This window comes from Lissotriton helveticus, chromosome 4_1, assembly GCF_964261635.1.
Source record: "Lissotriton helveticus chromosome 4_1, aLisHel1.1, whole genome shotgun sequence".
In the NCBI taxonomy this organism is placed as follows: Eukaryota; Metazoa; Chordata; class Amphibia; order Caudata; family Salamandridae; genus Lissotriton; species Lissotriton helveticus.
Window position 1 is genome coordinate 1,587,457,661 of NC_136063.1, and position 25,355 is coordinate 1,587,483,015.

Sequence of the window (25,355 nt, forward strand, 5' to 3'; positions counted from 1 at the left end):
GTCTAGTTCGCGCTATATAAAACTCTGCAAAATAAATAAAAAAAATAAAAAATGTAAGAAAAAGCTAAGCCCCCCGATCTGTGGCGTCTACTACGAGGTACCTGAAGCAGCTTCTGCGTACCGGACCTCAGAAGGCGAGTTGGGATGTATTTTTTCAATTTGTTTTGAAGATACACAGGCCCCTGACCCTGAAGCGCACAGAAAGTGAGACAACAGATTTTGAAAAAGGCACTATGTTTTATCGGAAGCCAGTGTAACTTTTTCAGCAGTGGTTGCGAGGAAGTGCCGGCTGGCATATTCAGGACTAGCCTGGCTGCCGTGTTCTGAATTACCTGTAGTTTCTTCAGAGATGTAGCTCCCACTTCGGCTAGCAGTGCATTCCCATAGTCCATGCGGTTCATAACTAGGGCCTGGGTTACTATTCTGCGATGTTCCATGGGGATGAATGGTAATATCTTTCGCAGTAATGTGAGCCTGTAATAGCATGTCCCTGATACTGTGACCACGTGATCTTGCATGGACAGAGACTGGTTAAGTTTTATGCCCAAGTTGTTGACACATAGTTTAGGTGTTGGAGGCGGGCCAAGTTGTACCGGCCACCAATCATTTGACCAGACTGCTGAGGCCTTCCCTAGAAGCATAACTTCCGTCGTGCTTGGATTTAACTGTAAACAGTTGTTGGTCATCCATTTGGAAATTGCATCAATTCCCGTAGCAAAGCGGAGTCTGGCCGCTTCGGGTTTAGCTTCTGATGACCGAGCCCCCACCCGACAAAGGGGAAGAGGAGCCCTGTAAACAAAGTCCTCCAATACCCCCAGAACCAGTTGGGACTGGTTCCCCCAGCCCTGTGTCAAGAACAGAACATAGAAAGAATGTAGTATAAATATTGGGGCTGTGACCCCATGTGATTGTGCTTCCTTGTGACTTGGAGGGGGCGTGCTGCTGCTGGGCCCCAGGAGGAACCACCACGAGGGACTGCCTCCCTGCTGGAGGGCCCTGTGAGCTGGCCGGCCTGGGCACAGCCTTGTGCACCTGAGACTTTGGGCTTAGTGCCTCAAGAGCGCTATATTTTTACTCCAGGAGGACTGCTGGTGGCCTGCAGCGCGAGGCTGCAAATTGTGGAGGAATCCCCTGTGCCTGCAGGAGAAGCGGGAGCCCACCCTGCATGCTGGTGCTTTTATTTGTCTAGCGGGAGCCCACCCCGCATGCTGGTACGGTTATTTGTGGAGCGGGTTCCCACCCGGCATTTTGTGAGCCTCAAAACTAAACCTGGAGCCTACCCCGGAGTGAAGCCGCTGCCGAGAACGTCAAAACCGGATGTCAGGCGGGATTTGCCTGGTCGTAGGCGGAGCCAAGTTGTCTGCTGGAAAAGAGTAGAAGCCCTGCCTGTGGCCGCAGAAGACCGAGACGGGGGCGGTCGCAGCACATTGTCGGTGCCTGGCCCACAACCTCATTGGAGTCACGAAGAGGGAGCCTCGAGGGCTCTAGAGGCTGCATGAGGAAGAGTGGGCCCGATCTGGAGAAGCCTCTGTAATGCAACCGGCCGAGGCACATGGCCGGTGCCTGTCCTGCCGCAGAGACGGAGACCGGAGGAGTCCCCGGAGAGCCCGGTGAGTGGGTTTCGAATCTGTGCATTGCCGGTGCTTGGAGCCACCGCCAACCGCCCCGGTGGGGCGGATGCCAAGGCACTAGTAGTGCCCTAACTTATTTGTCTTGAGGGCAAGTTGGCCCCAGGAGCGGGACTTGTGAGGCACAGAGAGTGCCAGTGCAGATTCATTTTTGTGTGGCATGGTGGTGCTGATTGAAAGCACCAGGGAAGGGCCCCACTGATGCGGCCCCCCCATGGTACCGTGGTGCCAGAGCTCATTTATCTTTGGGGCAATATTGTTTTAGAGTCCCAGTGAGACTCAGGAGGCACAGTGGTGCCAAGGCCCATTTTCACAGCTGCACCGAAAGAGAGCGAGCAGCTACAACACTAAGGCATTTTTGTTTACTTCAGGGTGAGGAGGGGGTGAGTTGCACCCCACGCCCCCAGCGCATTGCGCAGTATCTTTGCTGCATTGGCAGCTAGGAAGCTTCTTGAGAGGCCCTACTTTTATGCCCTGACATTTTGGACAGAGAGCATTTGAGCCCCAGTGAAAGGCCAATTGGCCTGGGGTTAGTTTTATGTTGGTAGGGCGCAAGGCCCTAATGTGATGCCTAATGTTATGCTATAGTGTTTATGCATAATGTGGAGGTGTGGGACACCCCCGCGCCGCACGGCCACCAGCTGCTGCGTGTGCCCCCTGCCTGCCCTCTGCCTCGCTGCTGCCTCGTTTGCCGGTTGCCGGCTGCCTCCGCTGCGGGGATTGTTTTGTCGAGCATTTGTGCCTGTCTTGCCAAAACTTCGTGTATCTCCTTTTTTCCCTTGTTTTGTCAAATAGTTGTGCCTGTTTTGTTTACTCCGTGTAACTTCTTATTTTTCCCCTTATTTCCCTTGTTTTGTCAAATAGTTGTGCCTGTTTTGTTTACTCCGTGTAACTTCTTATTTTTCCCCTTATTTCCCTTGTTTTGTCAAATAGTTGTGCCTGGTTTGTCTAACCTCATTTTGCCCGTGTTTCTGGCTCTCCTTCCTTGTTGTCCGCCGCCCTCCGCCCTCCCTTCCCGCCACCGCCGCTTGTCCCCGCCCCTTTTTTCTCTTCTGTAACCCTCCCCGCTCCCGCCTCCCAGCTGCTCCGCCCACCCGCGCACTTGGCCTTAAATGGCGACCGTGCGACGCAGGTGAGTGTGACCCACTTGTGGGACACCCCCGCGCCGCACGGCCACCAGCTGCTGCGTGTGCCCCCTGCCTGCCCTCTGCCTCGCTGCTGCCTCGTTTGCCGGTTGCCGGCTGCCTCCGCTGCGGGGATTGTTTTGTCGAGCATTTGTGCCTGTCTTGCCAAAACTTTGTGTATCTCCTTTTTTCCCTTGTTTTGTCAAATAGTTGTGCCTGTTTTGTTTACTCCGTGTAACTTCTTATTTTTCCCCTTATTTCCCTTGTTTTGTCAAATAGTTGTGCCTGTTTTGTTTACTCCGTGTAACTTCTTATTTTTCCCCTTATTTCCCTTGTTTTGTCAAATAGTTGTGCCTGGTTTGTCTAACCTCATTTTGCCCGTGTTTCTGGCTCTCCTTCCTTGTTGTCCGCCGCCCTCCGCCCTCCCTTCCCGCCACCGCCGCTTGTCCCCGCCCCTTTTTTCTCTTCTGTAACCCTCCCCGCTCCCGCCTCCCAGCTGCTCCGCCCACCCGCGCACTTGGCCTTAAATGGCGACCGTGCGACGCAGGTGAGTGTGACCCACTTGTGGGACACCCCCGCGCCGCACGGCCACCAGCTGCTGCGTGTGCCCCCTGCCTGCCCTCTGCCTCGCTGCTGCCTCGTTTGCCGGTTGCCGGCTGCCTCCGCTGCGGGGATTGTTTTGTCGAGCATTTGTGCCTGTCTTGCCAAAACTTTGTGTATCTCCTTTTTTCCCTTGTTTTGTCAAATAGTTGTGCCTGTTTTGTTTACTCCGTGTAACTTCTTATTTTTCCCCTTATTTCCCTTGTTTTGTCAAATAGTTGTGCCTGTTTTGTTTACTCCGTGTAACTTCTTATTTTTCCCCTTATTTCCCTTGTTTTGTCAAATAGTTGTGCCTGGTTTGTCTAACCTCATTTTGCCCGTGTTTCTGGCTCTCCTTCCTTGTTGTCCGCCGCCCTCCGCCCTCCCTTCCCGCCACCGCCGCTTGTCCCCGCCCCTTTTTTCTCTTCTGTAACCCTCCCCGCTCCCGCCTCCCAGCTGCTCCGCCCACCCGCGCACTTGGCCTTAAATGGCGACCGTGCGACGCAGGTGAGTGTGACCCACTTGTGGGACACCCCCGCGCCGCACGGCCACCAGCTGCTGCGTGTGCCCCCTGCCTGCCCTCTGCCTCGCTGCTGCCTCGTTTGCCGGTTGCCGGCTGCCTCCGCTGCGGGGATTGTTTTGTCGAGCATTTGTGCCTGTCTTGCCAAAACTTTGTGTATCTCCTTTTTTCCCTTGTTTTGTCAAATAGTTGTGCCTGTTTTGTTTACTCCGTGTAACTTCTTATTTTTCCCCTTATTTCCCTTGTTTTGTCAAATAGTTGTGCCTGTTTTGTTTACTCCGTGTAACTTCTTATTTTTCCCCTTATTTCCCTTGTTTTGTCAAATAGTTGTGCCTGGTTTGTCTAACCTCATTTTGCCCGTGTTTCTGGCTCTCCTTCCTTGTTGTCCGCCGCCCTCCGCCCTCCCTTCCCGCCACCGCCGCTTGTCCCCGCCCCTTTTTTCTCTTCTGTAACCCTCCCCGCTCCCGCCTCCCAGCTGCTCCGCCCACCCGCGCACTTGGCCTTAAATGGCGACCGTGCGACGCAGGTGAGTGTGACCCACTTGTGGGACACCCCCGCGCCGCACGGCCACCAGCTGCTGCGTGTGCCCCCTGCCTGCCCTCTGCCTCGCTGCTGCCTCGTTTGCCGGTTGCCGGCTGCCTCCGCTGCGGGGATTGTTTTGTCGAGCATTTGTGCCTGTCTTGCCAAAACTTCGTGTATCTCCTTTTTTCCCTTGTTTTGTCAAATAGTTGTGCCTGTTTTGTTTACTCCGTGTAACTTCTTATTTTTCCCCTTATTTCCCTTGTTTTGTCAAATAGTTGTGCCTGTTTTCTTTACTCCGTGTAACTTCTTATTTTTCCCCTTATTTCCCTTGTTTTGTCAAATAGTTGTGCCTGGTTTGTCTAACCTCATTTTGCCCGTGTTTCTGGCTCTCCTTCCTTGTTGTCCGCCGCCCTCCGCCCTCCCTTCCCGCCACCGCCGCTTGTCCCCGCCCCTTTTTTCTCTTCTGTAACCCTCCCCGCTCCCGCCTCCCAGCTGCTCCGCCCACCCGCGCACTTCGCCTTAAATGGCGACCGTGCGAACGCGCAGCGGTCACGCGCAGCGGGCGCGCCGATTGTGCGCCGAAGGCGCGCCAAAGGTAAGCCCGTCTGCGCCCGTCCGCGACCAGATCGCGACCAGCGCCAGGACCCCTGGACCTCGAAGATCCCGACCGACCCGCAGGACGTACTCAGCCGCCACCCTCAGCGCACTCAACACCGGCCGACGCCAGAGTGCCACCAAGCCACACCACGACGCACCCAGGGACCCTTCAGCTGCCACGCCTGCAAGTACTCCTGCATCCGGACCTGCCTCGCACCAACACCCGCCAAGTCGAACTCCAGCAGCACCCACCTCAAGTGCATCCTGCTCAACACCCGCTCCGTCCACAGACACGCCATCGAACTCTGGAACCTCCTAGACGCCACAGCCCCTGACGTTGCCTTCCTCACGGAGACCTGGATGAACACCTCCTCAGCTCCAGACATCGCCATCGCTATCCCAGAGGGCTACAAGATCGTCCGGAGGGACCGAAACGCCAACCAGATGGGAGGAGGCATCGCCATCGTCCACAGGAGCACCATCCGCCTCACGACCAGCACCGACAACACCCTGACCAGCGCCGAACACCTGCATTTCCAGATCCACACCAACCCGAACACCACCCTCAGAGGCACCCTGATCTACCGACCCCCTGGACCACGCACACAATTCAGCGAGGACATCGCCGACTTCGTCAGCCCCCTCGCCCTCCCCTCCGCCGACTACATCCTCCTGGGGGACCTCAACTTCCACCTGGAGAACAACAACGACCGCAACACCAGCACCCTGCTCGACAACCTCGCCAACCTGGGACTCAAGCAACTGGTGTCCACCCCCACCCATCTCGCCGGACACACACTCGACGAGGTCTTCTCGTCCAGCACAGACATCGACTTCAGCCACGCCACTGAGCTTCAATGGACGGACCACAGCTGCGTCCACTTCACCTTCAAGAGAACGACGACTCACCACCACCAGCAACAGGCGGCCCGCAGAAGCTGGAACAAGATCACAGCACACCAGCTCGCCACCTCCCTGAGCCAGCACCCTCCTGCCAGCTCAGCGAACCCCAGCCAGGCCGCCGACAACCTCACGACGTGGATCAGCAACTGCGCGGACGAACTCGCCCCACTGAGGACCCCGCCTAGCAGACCCGGCAGCAAGAAGGCCCCATGGTTCACCGATGAACTCAAGAGCTCCAAGAAGAACTGCCGAGCCCTCGAGAAAGTCTGGAAAAGGGAACCGACACCGGACAACAGGATCTCCTTCAAAATTGCCACCCGGAAACACCACCAGCTGATCCGCGCCGCCAAGAAAACAGCATTCAAGGACCGGTTGGACAACAACGCACACAACTGCAAGGAACTCTTCAACATCGTGAAAGAGCTTTCCAACCCCAGCGCAGGAAACAACGACATCACCCCATCGCAAGACCTCTGCAACTCCCTCGCGTCATACTTCCACAACAAGATCGCGGACATACACAACAGCTTCAACAACCAACCAACGCACACCATGACCGATCAACCACCCCCCACCACCACCCTCCACGCCTGGACCCCGATCAGCACCGAAGACACCATCCGCACGATGAACTCCATCCACTCCGGTTCACCGACCGACCCCTGCCCTCACCACGTCTTCAACAAGGCCGACGCCGTCATCGCACCCCACCTGCGAGACATCATCAACACATCCTTCGACACCACCATCTTCCCGGAGAGCTGGAAACACGCCGAACTCAGCGCTCTACTCAAGAAACCAACAGCGGACCCCACCGACCTCAAGAATTACCGCCCCATCTCGCTCCTCCCGTTTCCAGCCAAAGTCATCGAGAAGACCGTCAACAAACAGATGGCCGCCTTCCTCGAGACGAACGGATCCCTCGACCCCTCACAGTCCGGCTTCCGAGCCAACCACAGCACCGAGACCGCCCTCATCGCCGCCACCGATGACATCCGAGCCCTGATGGACAATGGAGAAACAGCGGCCCTCATCCTCCTAGACCTCTCCGCGGCATTCGACACAGTCTGCCACCGCACCCTAGTACGGCGCCTCGGCAACATCGGAATCCAGGACAAGGCGCTGGAATGGATCATCTCCTTCCTCGACGGAAGAACACAGAGAGTCCGCTTACCACCGTACAAGTCTGAGGCCTCCGACGTCATCTGCGGCGTCCCCCAAGGATCATCTCTGAGCCCCACCCTCTTCAACGTCTACATGAGCCCCCTCGCGGCCATCGTACGCAAACACAACCTCAGCATAATCTCCTACGCCGACGACACCCAGCTGATCCTCTCCCTGACCCACGACCCCGCCGCCGCCAGAGCCAACCTGCACGAAGGGATGAAAGAGGTAGCCGAGTGGATGACGACCAGCCGCCTGAAGCTGAACTCGGACAAGACGGAGGTCCTCATCCTGGGCTCCTCACCCTCCGCCTGGGACGACTCCTGGTGGCCTCCCGCCCTGGGCACCGCACCCAAACCGGCAGACCATGCACGAAACCTGGGCTTCATCCTGGACTCCTCCCTCTCCATGACCAGGCAAGTCAACAACGTCTCCTCGGCGTGCTTCAACATCCTACGCATGCTACGGAAGATCTTCTGGTGGATCCCCACCGAGACCAGGAAGACCGTCACCCAGGCCCTCGTCACCAGCCGACTGGACTACGGCAACGCCCTCTACGCCGGTACCACCGCCAAGCTCCAGAAGAGACTCCAGCGGATCCAGAACGCCTCAGCCAGACTCATCCTCGACATCCCACGAACCAGCCACATCTCCGGACATCTGAGAGACCTTCACTGGCTCCCCGTCAACAAAAGAATCACCTTCCGCCTCCTCACCCACGCACACAAAGCCCTACACGACCAAGGCCCGAGCTACCTCAACAGTCGCGTCAACTTCTACGCTCCGAAACGCCACCTCCGATCAGCCAATCACGCCCTCGCCGCCGTCCCCCGCATCCGAAGAGCGACGACAGGAGGAAGGTCCTTCTCCTACCTGGCCGCCAAGACCTGGAACTCCCTCCCGACCGACCTGCGCCTGACCCAAGACCACCTCTCCTTCAGGAAGAAGCTGAAGACCTGGCTGTTCGAGCAGTAGCGGCACCCCCCCCCCCCCCCCCCCAGCGCTTGAGACCCTACGGGTATGTAGCGCGCTCTATAAGTGCCACTGATTGATTGATTGAATGTGTTTAGACGGATGATTTATGCACCATGTGTTGATGCCTAATGTTATACTATAGTGGTTATGCATAATGTGTTTAAGTTGATGATTTATGCATAATGTGTTTCATGCCAAAGTGATGCAGCCATAATGCGTTTATGTTGAGGGTGATAAGACTAAGTACAGTATTGTACCAGTGGTGACTGGTTGTGTTTTATATGTGCTACTTGTGCTTTGTGATGGTTCTGACAGTGGCCCGATTTGCGCTGTCATGTATATAATCCCCTGTAAATTATGACCTGGTGCCAGTTGGCACAGTGTATATGTGTGATTATGATTGTAATGTATTTTGGATAATGCAAAGGCTATTTTTATATAAGCTTGTCTGGAGTCTCTTTTGTAGTGTGCCTAGTGTGTTGCTGCTGTGTGTGAATGTGTCGCGCAAATGCTTTACACATTGCCTCTGGGATAAGCCTGACTTCTCGTGCCAAGCTACCAAGGGGGTGAGCAGGGGCTATCTTCAGCGTGTAACTCCCTTGCCCTGACTAGAGTGGTGGTTTTTGCCTGGCTTAGGCGCAAGCCCTAGCCAACCAGAAATCCCATTTAAAACAACCACATTAGCTTCATCTTCTTCCATCTTCACAATCTATCATTTCACCCCTCTTCTCTATTGATACACCTACAGAGGATAGTCCTTGAACATTTTCTTTATTCTGCAAAGTTCTTGCACTATCTTGCTTGATGTTATTTTTGAGTTTAGCAACATCAGAAAAACATCTTCTAAACCCATCCATTTCTGTTTACGATTCTTGCTCCACTACTTGTGGGAAACCTGCAGACAGCCATTTAGATCTGCTTTTGTTGAAGGTGTTTCTTTCTTCCTTGCTACCCTGACTTTTTCTTTCCTTGGTCTGAGAGTATCTCTAAGACGTTCACAACAAACTACTTTGCAATGCTGGTCGAGCCCTTCACAACATTCCCTCTGGATGTGTCTATCCCCATTGTGAAGGCAGATTCCACAGTCCATCAGGACTCTCTTAATTAAGAGAAGAGTCTGGTCGCTCTCAAAGAAGGCTGTCTGTACAGGTTATGGTGCCAGTGACCCATCTCACATCCACTTCTGTAGGGAAGTTAGCCAGGAGTAGAATATGTCACTTGCAGCCAGTTAGGAGTCCAGGATTTCACCAAAGGGTCATGCACATGACCGGTAAAATCTATCATTGCAGACCCAGAATTTCAGCCTTGCTTCACATATGTGTTGAGTTTTTACAGGGTTAAGCCCAAGTAAAAACCACCCGGCCTGGGTCACTAAAGCAGTACGTTTGCACAACTGGTCGGAATGGTCAGATCATTGAATACAAATAGAGACCTGGTTTAAGCAGAACAGAAGAAACACAACAGCTCACCATGAATAGGAATGAATTAAAAAAAACACAGAAATGTAATTCCCAGATGATACCAGCATAAAATGCGATTGTAATTCAAAGCATTAGCGGATCACTTAACATTTCTTATTGGTAGTGCTCATAGGTGTAGGAGATGGAAGATTCAGAGTGGTGATAGTGAGTTGACAGGTGAGAGACAAGGTAAAGGTGTTTTTGACATGAAAAACAATACACAATATTTACAAATAGACCTTTCGGGCCAGTTAAGTTTCATTCTTCGAGCTACCGAGCCGCATGAAGAAGACTTGTCTTTGGATTAATTTCCACCAACATAGGGAGAGGCCTTCCCCATTGCATTTGGAACCTCTTAACTCTGGAGCCAAGCCCCCCTGGATTGAACCTTAACTGTTTTCCTAGGACACAAGTGCTCCACCGTCCTGATGAAGACCCCGTTGTGAGGCAACCACTCACCCTCCTCTCTGCAGGGGTCGAAACGTAGACTGTCTCACTAATGACTCCCACATGCTCATAGAATCAAATGTATGGATTTCAAATATCCCTATGAGCATTGTACATAGAGGAACTAATTTGACCTACATAGGCTGGAAAGGTCTGTAAATAGTAGTTTCCATAGTCCTCTAATATTTGACTGTGAAAAAAAATCTTGCTAAGAAATCTGGAATTTACAATCATACCAAAGGGCCTGATGTGCGATCTCTGTTTGAACCCCAAGGATGTGCAAAATGCACACTGACTGGTTTGCGAATTATATGCAATTTGATATACAACCAATGTACTAATATGTTGCTTCACAAATTGTCCATTCACAGCTGGTTGCAAAAGTTCTTTCCTAATGAATATTATGTAAGAATCTGCAACATATAATAAATGGCTGTGAATGCAGGAATGGGGTACTGTGAGGAACTGCAGAATGCTGTCCCTGAATTTGAATTCACAATTGGGAAACATATTTTATTTAAAATGCACCTCATGGGCATTAATAGGCTAGGGTTGTCTTATTTAAAAAGACCCAGTAGAGGCCAGTGCAGGTAAGAGCTGTTGGGCTGTGTGAATAAAGTCGACAGATGACGAAATAGGGAAAAGAAAATTGAAAAAAAGGCAACCACTTACCTTGCTCTCTCTGCATCGCTGAGTCAGCGATGCGACGAGCACAAGGCAAGAGGTATTTATTTATTTATTTGCCCACCCCACCGCTCTTACCTCCACCAGCCACGACCGAAAATAACCCTGTTTGGGATCACATCAGGGGAAGCAGTCAGTATTCTCCCCTGAGTCCACAAACAACAGCACCATTTTCAAAGGGGGAAGCTGTCCCGTGGGCACTGCATTTGGTGTGTGAGTTATGATTAACAGCACAGTGACATACCTGAAGAGGATTTGGTGGTGTGAGTGGTGATGGAAGGCTACGTCCTGGTGACTGGCTGGTTTTCTGAGGTGAGCTTGATGGTTGTTGTGCAGGTGTTTGTTGGTTTTGGCTTTGAGGCTGCGTTTGGTTTGGCTGCTGCTGATGTTGTTGTTGCTGCTGCGGTGACTGCTGTTGTAACTGCTGGGATTGATGCTGGTGTTGTCCCGCTTGTTGTTGGCTTTGATTTTGGTGTTGCTGATGATGTTGATGATGCTGTTGTTGATGCTGCTGTTGTTGGTGCTGCAGTTGCTGTAGATGTTGAAGTTGTTGAAGCTGTGAGTTTAAGGATGAGGTAGCTGTCCAAGGAAAAGAAAATATTTACTTGAGCAAGGTTCATCTATGAAGCTACAAAGCATCACACTATGCACACTTCATATTAGTCAAGGTATGAATATTTTATTATCTCATTGCGATTCTGTTTGATATCTACTGCAATACTTCTACAGTTATGAAAAATAGTTTAATTTTAAATGTGTGCATTAATAGTTTTACATTGCCTACATGAATTTCAAGAATCGGAGCACAAGACCAATAATAATGAAGCACTGTATCTAGTTAAGTAAATGTTACCTATATAGTGAAATAAAGTAACACTACTGGTGGACTATCTGAGCAAATAGAGCTCAAGTGTAGGGTGATGGATTGCATATGATTTTCATTGACATGGCTAGTTGCCAAAGTAGGTTCTGCTGCTAAATCTTTCTGTGAAGCCTGTCACTAGTATGTTTTTTAAAGTAGCTGCATATTCCTAAGCAATAAGCAACAAGGAACTGAGTCACATCATCCGACTTGCTTAGCAAATGAAAAGTGTTCATAACATAACAGGTGTATTTGTAAAGCGCACGTTCACCCCATCAACGGGGGATCTTGGCACTGAAATAACAGATGTATATTGTTACCCAACTCAATGGTACTCATTTAATCAACCTCAAATGGATGAAAGGCTGAGTGGACCCGCCAGGATTTGAACCTGTGACCATAAGGTCAAACACAGGCCTCTGCAGTAGATGCATTATTCCACTGAGCCACCAGAACCACCATTCATGTCTGTGGTTCCTCTATTCCAATGGCTAATGTAGACAGATGTTCTATGCCTTTTAACATGAATACTTGTGATTTCAGAGCAGGCCTAAAGCCAAGTTTAAATACCTCCAGCTTCCACTTGCTTCCACTGATTGGCTCTATTACCCGGTGAGTGCGTTGGGTTATGTCCTGCCCTCTGATTTATTTTGTGCATCTTCTCCACAGTGGCATACCAAGACTGTGGTGTCACTAGTTCTGCAACTTTTGGAAGTCTATCAATCTGTACAGACTTGTCTACAAATCTCAAGTTTTAGGGACTGTTGCAGCTCAGCATAAGGCATACTAAGAAGGCAGTCTTGTTGAAAGATGTGGGGTGCCTGTATAAAATGTTCCTCAACCAAGCGTACATTAGAACAGTGTGTGCCATGACAGGAACAGGAACTAGACTGCTTGGCAGGGCCATCATGTATTAAGCTCGCACTGGTGTAGCATAGTGGCCTGCACAATCTCACAAATCTGCAATTCAGTCTTAACCTGATCAGTCTGAGAGAGGGGATCTATCAATACATTTTATAATTCTGTAGTGGAAGAGAGCAATGTTTTTAAAGAGCATTAATTTTGACAGCACTCTTTCCCCACTAAAAGGCTGCTTCAACGCCTTTTGTATAACAGTTGACCCAAAAGGGTGTTAACAAGAAAAAGAGGAAAAAGAAAATGAGTGAGAATTAACAGGGAAGACAAACAGAGAATCTTTAGAAGTGTTAAGCCCTTCTAACCGGGGGAATATTCAGTTTCTTTCATTAGGATGGCATAATCTTCGTTTTCTGATCCAGCAGTTTGACATTGTCTCACATAGCTGTCTCTCGTTATGCTATGATTTATTTTTATGCTTTGACCTCCCTCTAATGTAAATTTGTATTTAAATCTATTGTTTTTATTTTTCAGTAAGCTTTGTGTATATATAATACCACTTCATATCATTCTTATATTGCTAACATAAATTCTATTATATTTTTAATTCATTTATTTCTGCACTTGTACATTCTCACCTTCTCAAAACAGAGCTACATTTTGAAATTATGAAACACCTCACCCATCTTTATAATAATGCACACCTTTTTAATTACAACTAAAAAAATTATCTGAACACGTTGAGAGTGAGACATCTTTTTCACACACTATCTAGCTACATAGTATGCTGTAGATGCATCATAAAATCTTCTTTTTTAAATACTTTCTATCTCACAGGGATTTTAGCAAATAATTGTCATGCCTTACAGTTTGTCAGAAAATGCAACCCAATGTTCCAACACGGAAGCAATCCTGCGGAGCACAACGCGCCATTGATGCACGCCAAACCACCGGTACCTCGAGGAGACCTCCAATTTTTGGGCCCCCACGGAGGATACCAGCGTGTGGTTCCCGTATCACAGTGTTTATTACTTCCACTGCAGCTAAACAGATCGGAATTCCACAATTTATAAAGGGAGATCCGAATCCATCGATATTGAGTCTTAGTTAATACCCACTATACTTCAACGAAGACTTCCTCCATAGAAGTGGTTTCAGCGCGAAAAATTCCTTTCTGTAAACACAAAATCAATGGGACTAGCTTTCCCAATCCTGTGGAATTAGATTCTAAGAGTCCAATCAGTACCTCCAAAATCCGCGCAACGACCCAAATCGCATACCTGCAGGACGCAATTGAAGTCCAGCTTGAAATTCCAACCCTCAAAAACATGGATGTTGTGCTAGTGTCCTAACTACTGAAGACACCTGAAAAGTCCAAAAAACCCAATAACAGATATAACTCTGGCGGTTTTATGTGAAAAGGTTATATTCAGGCAAAAGTTGTGATTAAGAAAGTCCTGAAGATGATCCCCTTATAATTGAGCTTGGGATCGAAACGTTCGTCGACTGTTTTAAGAGTGTCCCATATTTATAATTTATTGTATTAGAGTATGGTTGGTTAACTCTAGGTCACACTGTTGATTTCAAGTGATGTCAGTGGCCTGTTAGCTCACTTTGTTTGCCTGATATTGTTTGTACTTACTGTCTTCTTTACTTCCTCCTCTATGTATGGCACAGGACTGTGCCTTACAGTAACCTTGATGTCTTCGGTTACCTATTGCATTCAGACATCAGAATAGATTATTAATTGAATAAAGATTCCCTGCCCGGCTGGGTAAGGGATTTTGTATACTATATAGTAGCCCATTGTGGTCTATATATTAATTCGCCAAAACGACTTTGTTTATGCTGGGGACCACTTGTTCTCTTTGAAATACCCAATGTTAGCATTTCATGTAAATAGTACTGTAAATAGTACCGTTTCTTCTCAAACAGTGTAACTTTGTTTGACTCATGTTCATTACTTGTATAATTAAGTTATTCCTGCAAATCAGGGGTAGATTGATACTTTTAATTGTTTTATGTTTCAGCTCCTTATTTTGGGCACTGGCTGCTGTATATGCATTGATCCTCAATATTATTTCTGTAACTCCATTTGTTTCAAGCCAGTATTAAATTTTCAGCAGCCCTGCTGTACAATATATTCGTTAGCTTTGCATCTGATGTCAATGCATCCCTCAGTTGTGGCTGATCATTTTATATGTGTTATCATTTTTGTCATTAGTTTGTAGCTAAATACCTCTATTTTGATATTATTCCTTTTAAATGACTTCCTTATTAGCCTTTTGGGATAATGTCTGTGGAGCAGTTCTTGTTTTAGAATACTTGAATATTTTTAATGCTCCTTTGTTCAGGTACAATTGTCCTCATTAAAAGAAAATCTGTACATATGACTGATTTTCCTTTACGCTTATTTTATGGTTGTCTGTAAAACGTAATAAAGCATTGTGCTGAGATAATTTTAGAAGGGAGTAGTTTGACATTTTCCATGTTTCCATGTTTCCCAAATATCAATTAGTCCACAAATTCAATCGACCAATTGTAAACTGTACACATCAACAATAGGTTAGTGTCTTGTTCATTCATCTAGTTTATAAATATGTTTAATTCCTCCACCAATCCACTACAACGTAAAAAGATATCATCCATATAAGGTCACTTATCTGAAATTATGTCTATATTGGCATGTAGCCACCAAACATACATTTTTCTTCTAAATATGACATGTTGATAAGCCACACTGGGGGCACATATTTCCCCCATATTTGAACCCCTGCTTTGTTTAAAAAAACAAAATCTGTCAATACTAATTCAGCATATTTAAATAAAGTCTAATGGCACCATTTCAATATCACTTCTTCAATCACAAACTCAGACTATTGTTAGTTGAGACTCTTCCTGTGATATATTACTAGTCAATGCTGTGGTATATTACTAGTCAATGCTTCCACATCACATCACATCACGAGCAGTTGCCTGTTGTTTTCAGATTCATTATATTCAATTCTCTTTAATACCAAGGCCACCTCCTGTAAAAAAAAAGGTATCTTCTTTACAAAAGCGCTGAAGAAGAAATCAACCTAGAAAATAATTTATGCCAGATATTATTGGGCGGGAATGGTTATTTATGACTTTTTTCCCATTTGAAAATGCTTACAAAAGGGGGATTTTGAAGTTTAATCTTTTTAAAAAATCTCACTCCTTTGGTTATCCACCCAGTCTATGATGCCTCCACTACAAATTTAGTAATTTCCTTCACCAATTTTATTGTGAGATAGGAGCTAAGAGGTTGATATTTATCTTTTTTCACTAGCAAGTTTCTCACTTCATCATTGTGGACAGTAGCAATCAGAACAATTGAACCTCCTTTACCTGTTGACTATACTGTCACATTATTATTTTTTTTTATTATTTGAATGCCTGTGATTCATCTCTTATTGTTGCATTTTAAATTCCAATGTTGCGTCCTTCTTTCACTGTATCGTATTCTTTTTGACATTACCTTTTTAAAAGTTGGGACTTCATAACCAATTTCAACTTAAGCAAACCGAATTTTGAATTTGCTTTCAAGTCAGTTATCTCCTTTAGTGGGAAGAAATCTCCTTATTTAAAAAAATAAATAAATAAGACATAACTTCCTGAATAAAACGATGTTTCTGCTGAGGACACAGTGTTTATTGACAGATTAATTATTTGTGTATTCCGGATATCATTTGTAGGTTTTTTGCATGCTTTGGATAAAAACAAATTGCAGCAGCCCCTAATGCACCATATATAACATCAGTGGCGGCTCCTCAAGGAAGTGCTGTGGGCGTTATGGCATGGCGGGAGGGGCAGGGTGGGGGGTAGTAAACGCCGGCATAAGGCCGAACCGAGTTAAGTACATAAAGAAATAAATTAAACGAATTACATTGCGCATGCTGCAACCCAACCGGCAATGCAGCGCACGCAATGTTATTCGTTTTATTTATTTATTTATTTATTTATATACTTAACTCGGTTCGGCCTTATGCTGAAGTTTACTACCCCCCCTGCCCCTCCCCAGCCCCACCACCCCGCAGCACTCCCTCGAGGAGCCACCACTGTATAACATTCTCACAAATCAATTGATCACAAACAGTAAGTTTTAATCTATCAATCAGAATTCACATTCATACCTACAGCTCAATGAAACCAGACTTTGATCACAAATATGCATAGAAAGCTACTAGTAATTGATGAACTGCAACTCTATATACTTGTACAGTGACCTTATGGCTATGCAAACAATTTGAAATGACAATTACATCCTCAATGGCTACTGAGGGAAAATAAATTTGAGGAGTGGGGAGATTTATGCTAAATAAACCAGCACGGGATAATGTGTAAAATGTTCAGGTTTCACGCTTCCATCACAAAGTGATTGGTTGTTCAGCTTAAGCCCTGGGCTGGCATCACAAACCAGTAAGCTGTGATTGTTGGATGAAACAGGCAGGTACAGTACAGTGGCTGCATGTACTGAGGAAATGCAAAGGACATGTGGTCTGCGTAGCGTGTAGTTTAATTTGTACTTTAGTGTGCAAGACCCACTTCAATTACTATGCAAGAAGGAGGCAGGATTAAACTCTACAATTGCCTTTCTGGCACAGAGAATTGGCAGCAGGAATACAATCAAAAGCGGATGATTTGGCATCATTTATGAGAGATGTACATTGATTCTGAGTGATGTTTCAGCCTCTGTGAACAGTCTACTGAGCAGCCACGACAGTGGGTGAAAAGTAATCAAATGAAAGCAATGCATATATTTCATATTTTGCAGACATTCCAGTGATACGTTTTGCAGTAAGAAGATTAGTATGGAACATCAAGATTTCAAAAAATACAAATATAGACGCTGCTGGAATATCATGGCAAATTCTTGATAAACTGAAAAGCGATAAAGGTGAAATAATCTGGTCCAACAGTATGATTGGGTCATAATTATGTCAAGAAGCAGTACCATATCAGTGTTAAATATTGCCATAAATCCAAAAATGTACATGTTAATGGTAATAAAAGGTTCATCAATTACAAATGTTAGTACATAACTGTTGGAAATTGGGTTATTGGTTGACTGGGGTGTGAGCCCTTGTCAAGCAGGAATCACAATCTTAGTCAGGGTAAAGCACACGCAACTTCAAACTACAACCCAAATTTAACCTACGCTCACCCTCTGGTAGCTTGGCAAAGAGCAGTCAGGCTTAACTTAGAGGCAATGTTGAAAGTATTTGTGCAAAACTTCAAACAGTAAAACAGTGAAAACACTACACAAAAAGTTCCCACACCAGAAAAACTGACATTTATTTAATAAAAATAGCACCAAAAGGACAGAAATCCAATCAGTAGAACAGGAGTTATGAACTTTTAAAGAATAAACTGTAATATAGAGCCTAAAAGCGTAGAGCAACGATCTGGTTGCACTGGACCAGGTCAAAGTCAAAAGTTCAGGCCAACTGCAATGGAGCGCAGGTCGGATACAGTCCCAGCTTAGTCCTGCTGAAGGTTTCCCTTTTCAGGTTTTGTGCCAAGAGTCCCAGTCATGTTGGCAAGGGCCACAGGGAGCAAGAAGGACTTTGCTTGCGGTTGTTGGCGTAGCGTGAGGAGCAGGCGGGGTATTGCAGATGGGCAGGCTGGAGCTCGCTTTGGCAGTCCTCAGCGGCAATCGATGCTTGCTGTGCGAGGAGACGGGCTCCCGGCTGCTTACACTGGTTTTTAGTGCAAAGGGCATGGTTCCAAAAGCCTGATTATAAGAGCCCATGAATCACACCAAGGGTCAAGGACCTGAGGGGCACCAGCTGGGGGTCAGTAACTTGGTGAAGACTGGTCCAGAAGTCTTTACATGTCCCTGAGGTTCAGATCAGGAGGCTAGCAGACTTGCCCTTCGAGTCACTCTGGGGGTCCTGGGTTCAAGATGAGTGGCAGGTCCACTTCTTCCTCCCAAGGCAAGAGGGCAGCAGGCAGCAGGTCAGAATAACAGGGCAGCAGCTTCTTTGAGTGGCAATCCAGCAGCACAGCAATCCTTCTTCCAGGCAGAGTATCTACATGTGCAGAAGTGTACTAAAGAGTTGGTGTCTGAGGTCCTTCTTTTATACACTGGTTCTCTGGTTCTGAAAGGTGGGAGCAGCTCCTAGACAATGGTTTTGAACTGCATGGAATTTCCTACCTCCCCTGCCCTGGCTTCAAGCTGGCAAAAGTGACAATGCAGGGTTGTTGGGCCCTTTGTGTGAAGACAGGACACCACCTATTCAAGTGTAAGTGGTGCTGTACCCAGCTTCGCCCTCCCATTCTGCCTGTGATGGCTCATCTAGTCAGACCTAAGCTCCCATTGTGCATGGCTGTCTAGGAAGAATATACAAAGCCCAGTTGTCAGCTGCACCTAGTCATGTGACCAAGGCAGATTGCAGACCCCCAATTTCTAAAGCAAGAAAATGCCAACTTTTTAAAAGTGGCATTTTCAGAATTGCAATTTAAATTCCGACTTCACCATAAGTTACGATTTTAGTTTGTGATTCTAGAGACGCAAAACTTAAAGAGGCTATCTCTTCCCATTTGTAAATGACACTTATAAAATGTAATAAGGTAACTTTAATATTATCCTATGGGAGAGATAGGCCATGCAAGAGTGAAAAATTAATTGAAGATTTTTATCTACCAGTACATGTAAAACCTAAAAGTACATGCCCAACATTTTAAATACACTGCACCCTGCCCTTGGAGCTGACTAGGGCCTACCTTAGGGGTGACGTATATGTTTTAAGAAGGAAGGTTTGGGCCTGGCAAAAAGGTTTATTTTGCCAGGTCGAAATGGCAATGTAACCTGCACACACAGGCTCTGCAGTAGCAGGCCTGAGACAAGTTTAAAGGGCTACCTAAATATGTGGCAAAGTCAGTGTTGCAGGCCCACTAGTAGCATGTAATTTACAGGCCCTGGGCATATGTAGGAGAGAGCACAAACACTTTAGCACTGGTTAGCCGTGGTAAAGTGCACAGAGTCCTAAGGCCAAGAAAAACAAATTAATCAAAAAGAGGGAAAAGGGCAAAACGTTTGGGGAAGATCCTGCAAAAAGGGCCATTTGCAACAATAACCCTGTGAAGTAACCAAAAGAAGACATGCAGTGCTCAAAATAAATTCCCTAAATAAAAACATACATACATAAATATACATGAATAACTAAACAAATGAACATATTTGGTAAAACAGAGCAATACAGACAGAAAAAGAGTACTGTGATCACAAGTGAGAAGTGTACGTTTGCCTTCACCCGATAAAGCAATAACAAACTTTGTATACTAAAAGAAAATACTTCAGATTTCATCGTGGACATGGTATCTATCCCTCTCCATTGAGGGCAACTCTGATGCCTAGAAAGAATGCACCTCATTCTGGATGTAGTGCTTTGTTCAATCACTGTCTTGCACTAGAGGTGGGCGAGCCACTGAAAGCTCAAACCAGGTTCGGGCCTGAAGCTTGGCTCTGGCTCAGCTCGAGGTTCTGTTGGAACCTCAAGCCCATAATGAGCCAAGCTTAAATGTGGCGTCCACCTGCCTGCCTTCCTCCCTCTACCCAGGATGTGACACTACTGTCAGAGTTGCCGGTTTTATAACTGGGAACTAGGTTTGACTCTCTGCGTTGGCTCAACATTCTGTGATTGTGGGCACACCAAGTTATTTAACTGTGGCTGTAAAGAATGCATGTGAGTTTGTGTAATGTAATTCATTCTTATGTAAAGTGCTCAGCATTAGAATTGAGTTTTCACTGTATTTAGAAACTGCAAAAATCTAACTAAGAGGTAAAAACTAAGCCCTAATATAAGAAACGACAAATCGAGGTCCATTTCCGGGCTGCTTTGTTCAAAGTGATGCCAGAAAACCTGGATAAATAGCTGGTTCCTCACATAAATTGTGTTATTTAAAGCAAATACTTTATTTCACCGAAACTCTTTTTTCTTCATTATCGTATAGAAAGGCACTATGGTACTACCAATTGTACAAAACAATAACTTTTAATAAGAACTTCTCAGTGCAGTGCACTTTTCTTAGAGAGAGTACTTTATTGTTTGATTAAAAAAAATCATTACAATGGTGAACATGCATCACTAATAAAAATATATATGAAATGATTGCTAAAATATTTACACATAGTACAAAAGACAGGCGTTATCTAGGTCCTGTGTTTTTGGTTACATTATTTCCTCTTAGTTTTTTTTTTAGGAATCCACCCAAATGCGTCCATTTAGTCCATATGTACCGTATGCCCCCCGATGATTCGCGCGCTATACAAGCAAGAATAACATAACATAACATAACCGTCACAATTAATTAAAAAGTAACATTCATCAATAAATAATTAAAAGACCTGGGGCCAGATGTAGGTGGCCGTTTCAGGCCATTTACCGACCGGTAACGGACGATTTCGGCCGTTACCGACCGGTAAATGGGTTATCGGTATGTAGGGGCACTATTTTACAGAATCAGTAAATTTACCGATCGGTAAATTTACCGATTCTGTAAAATACCGAATTGGTATTTTTACCGATCCGGTAAATTTGAGATGTAGGTGGGACTCTTCTGAGTCCCACAAGCCTTACCGAATTGGTATTTTACCATCAAATCAAATTTGATGGTAAAATACCGATTCCGGTGTGCATGCACATGTGTGCATGCACACCTCTGCCATATGACAGGCAGACCTGCCCTTGGGGCATGTATGCCTGCCACATGGCACTCGAGCCTGTTTTGGGGGGGCCAGAGGGTGTCAAAGTGACACCCCCTGCACCCTTGTGAAATTCGGTATTTACCGAATCGGTAAATACCGATAGGTAATGCCCATTCATTCCTATGGGCTTCAAAGCCCATAGGAATGAATGGGCATTACCGATCGGTATTTACCGAATCGGTAAATACCGATTTTCTCCGATTCGGTATTCCGGCACATCTGGAATACCTACATACCCACCCCTCAGATTTACCGATTCTTAATTACCGAATCGGTAAAATTCGGTAATTAAGAATCGGTAAATCAATCCTACCTACATATGGCCCCAGAACATCTATATTTGTTCATAATAGTAAAATATTAACTTTTTCTAGACAATACAACTTTTTAGTTGCCCATTCTAGTTTAGCATCTGCTGAGGCCACAGGGCAAGACATTAGTCATTTAAAAGTTAATGACTAATACCACTGATAGTGCAATTCCATTTGATTGGTAAAATACCTGCATACAATAACTTGAAAGTTCCAGGGATGCACAAGAAAGCAAAATATTCTGTGTGCAAAAGGCCGTAATCAACTGCTATTGAGTGGTGTGGGGGAAGAAGTAAATCAACAAAACAACGTTGGACTTGATCCTTCCTTTTATGGTTAACCGATGTTGACTTGCTGGCTCTCACTGATTATAAATCTTCTTGCTGTTCTTGTAGAGAACTTGGTGAACCGGATGTTAAGCAGTGGATTGTCCAGGTTCATTAATGCAAGGATAGCTTGTCGACACGTGCGAATGCCAAGTTTGTTCCATTCGCTCTTTAGCAAGATCTTTCGGTCGTCAAGGAGTGCAGGACAAAGACATACCGCATGCTCAATTGTTTCCTTGCTACTCCCGCACCCCCTGCACATTACGCTGGTATTTGCGCAACCTCAACTTGGCAAATGATACAGGAATGGCCATTCACCCATTCTGAGGGCCAAAAATCTTTTTTTCCACAACACTGTATAGGTACATGACAAATAGGGTGCCATAATCCCTGACTTGAACCCTGATACGATTGTACAGGCGTGCTTACGTTGGGCCAGTTGGGCTCTATCGGAGTGGAAATACCAGAGGCGGACGTTCCTTTTGATGTGGATTTTAAGTGTCTGCTGCAATGGATTCCAGCTCCAGATTTCATCTGTGTCCAGGAGTTTTAGAGAGTCTTGTAGATAACACCGGTATGATCTGCCAAATTGACCGGCTGAGATTTCCTGCCACAGAAGGGCCTCCAGGCTTCCTTCTCTGGCGGTTCGCAACTTATTGCACAGCCTGATGAATACTCCAGCCCCTACTGCTTGGTGATCTTGGAGACCAAACTCAAGACGTATTTGAGTGGGGGATGAAGTTTTGTGAAGGCTCAGCACTTGTTTGAATATTCTTGTTGTTATTTTATTCACATGGCTGTTGTCTTTCCATTGCATGATCTCCTGGCTATAGGTGAGGAAGTTGATGATTTTTGCCTTCATAACAGTTATGAGTGGGGTCAAGTTTGGGCCGGACAGTTGCCGAGCAGGGGTCTTAAAAGCCACCTACACTCAGTCATGGTTTCCAGGAACAGGCTGCAAGCTGGAGGCACCAAATAGTTGGGGGCAGAATATGCCAACTTTCTAAAAGTGATACTTGCGAATAGGGCGACAACTACGCCCCCAGCTGCTGTACTGCTGAAATGAGAAAACTTTTTTCTTAAAGTGAACCAAATATATCACGTTTATCCAGAGTAATCCAGTGATCCAATTATTTTCAACAAGTCAAGTAAACCATCTATTCCATGTTTATCAAATCACTCCAGAGACAGCCAGGTTGAACTGAAATTTTTTATTTCGCATTTTTAGATGCCTTATGCTGACATAAGCTTAAACCTAGACACGTGCTGTCAACCATCTTTCAAATCGACACAGTAAAAAAAGAAAATGTATTTCAAACATATTTAGTTCTTCATCAGGGCAACAAAGCAAAACAAAACAAACTGCATCAACAATTATTCAAACGCAAAGCATTTGCTGTTTAAATACAATAAAGTCAAAAAGAGCTATTCCCAAATACTAACCATGATCACCCCTCCTTTGCTCCCCACATCAGTGCTCATGCAATAAACCAAAAACAAAGTGGCAAAGAGATTCTCTCCCCAACCCTCCTTATTATTAACAAACAATACTGTTGTACCTCGTGAAATTACACCCGGCAGAAGTGTACGTGCCTTAGTCGATTTTCAAACTAAGGCCATCAACGTACCTCCCGCAAAACCCTTACTTAAGACCTGCTCACGCACGTTTTCCCAATAAGACCTTAATTAAAACAAAACCCCGTGACCTGAGATATCCTGTGTTACCTTGTGAAACAACTAATGCCCAAAGTGCCCATAATGCAATGTCTTAAATGTGGGAAACAGTGAACGCAACTAAAAGAAACAAAATAAATCCTTCTAAACAATGAATAATGATTAAAAAAAATGAATGAAAACAAGTCAAACAAATCAATGTGAACACAAAATTGTGCGCAACATATTACAAACATGAAAAATCCATCAAAGTGCATAAAGCATTACAATGCCATGCCTTAAATGTGTTGGGACAGCACTGTTATGCACGCATTTCTCTGCATCTAAGCACAAATTAAACTATTCTTTAAGAGCAGGTGTGCACCCTCTAGTTGTACATTTGCATTGCAACTTTCTAAAAGTGGCATTTTCAAAAATGTAACTTAAAATATAACTTAACCATTAAAGAGGATTTTAAATTACAATTTCTCAGACACCAAACATGACATCTCCACTTGTTCCCAATCAAAAGGAAGCACTTATTAACCCAACCCAGTGTTGTCCTTTGGGAGAGGTAGGCTTCACAATACTGAAAAACTAATTTAGGAGTTTTTTTTAATACCAGAATATGTAAAACTTAAAAGTGGCTGCCCAACTTTTTAATTACAATGCACCCTGCACTATAGGCTAACTGGGTCCTACCTTAGGGGGTGTGTGGCTTATTTGAAATAAAAGGGGGGTTTAAGTCTTGGCAAAAGTATTGCTGTGTCAAATTGTCAGTTTAAAGCTGCATTCAGGCTGCAATGGGAGGCTTGGGACATGATTTAAGAGGCTACCTAAGTGGGTGGCCCAAAAGGTTCTGCAGGCCTACTAGTAGGCCCTGGGTATATGGTATATTACTTTATTAGGGACTTATAAGTAGATTTAGTATGTCAATCAGATGTATATCAATTTTACCATGTTTTAGGATGTGAGAAAAAGCACTTTAGCTCTGCACAGAGTCCTAAAGCCAGCAAAAAATGATTCAGGAAAAATTGGAGGGTGAAGGCAAAAGGTTTGGGAAAGGCCTACCCTAAGGCTGACAGGTCTAACAGCAAGATAGTACCACCATGGACCTATTTGCAATCAACTTGTGACTGAAATCATCAGGGCTGTATTGAGTGAACAACAGCATTTACTTTAGCAAACAAAGTGATTTTCATGTTACCGCATGGACAGGTGTGGGGTACCTCATATCCTCTACAATGCAGTTGAAGCCAATCATTTCTCTTGATTATCACATAGTCTCAGTCCCTATCACATAGTTTTCAACCTCTAAGCAGGGGTTATCGCTAAAAAACATGCTTCGGTGAAAGCTATCCTCTTGACATTGGTCCTATTGACAGCAATGCCTTAATCACACTGTAAAACCAAAGGGGATGATGGACGGAGTGTTAAACATTGCAAGCACTCACCCCCAGTCAACTGATCTGGGTTTAATCCATCATCATTCTTTAGCTCACTCCACCACCCCAGTTCAGACATGGCCATATGCAAATCAGTATGACCCTGTGCCTCATGGGAACAGTCCAGCCAGAACTGCCAAGCCATGTCTTCCCTGGACCGGAAACAAGCATCCTGGGACCGGTTTCGTGTTCATAACCCTCATCAGCCAGGCTGTCTTGAATCCAGTGGCAAAACTGAGCAAGGGACCCACGTCTGGGCATACCCTGCCAACTTAGGGCGAACTAAGCAAAACCAAAGGGGATGATGGATGGAATGTTGAACATTGCAAGCAATCACCCCCAGTCAACTGATCTGGGTTTAATCCATCATCATTCTGTAGGCACTGCTTGCGACTATGCCCATAATGGGTGTTAGACCAGGCTTTTTCAGCAGGTTTATCGCCAGACTTTTTGCTTTTTGGCCTCCTGTTTTTGACCCTGTTTTGGTTGGATTTATTACTTTGGGCACTTTACCACTGCTGATCAGTGCTAAAGTGCATATGCTCTCTGTGTAAATTGTTATTATG

At 45.8% G+C, this 25,355-nt stretch overlaps 1 protein-coding gene across 1 annotated transcript in view; it reads right to left on the reverse strand.

Annotated features, from left to right (window-relative positions):
• The window catches only part of POU6F2 (POU class 6 homeobox 2), an 875,167-nt gene that overhangs the window by 352,879 nt on the left and 496,933 nt on the right, over nt 1–25,355 (reverse strand). Inside the window, exon 4 of the mRNA XM_078685854.1 lies at nt 10,848–11,182. Within this exon, the coding sequence (XP_078541980.1) occupies nt 10,848–11,182 (335 nt within the window). The remainder of the gene's footprint in view (nt 1–10,847; nt 11,183–25,355) is intronic.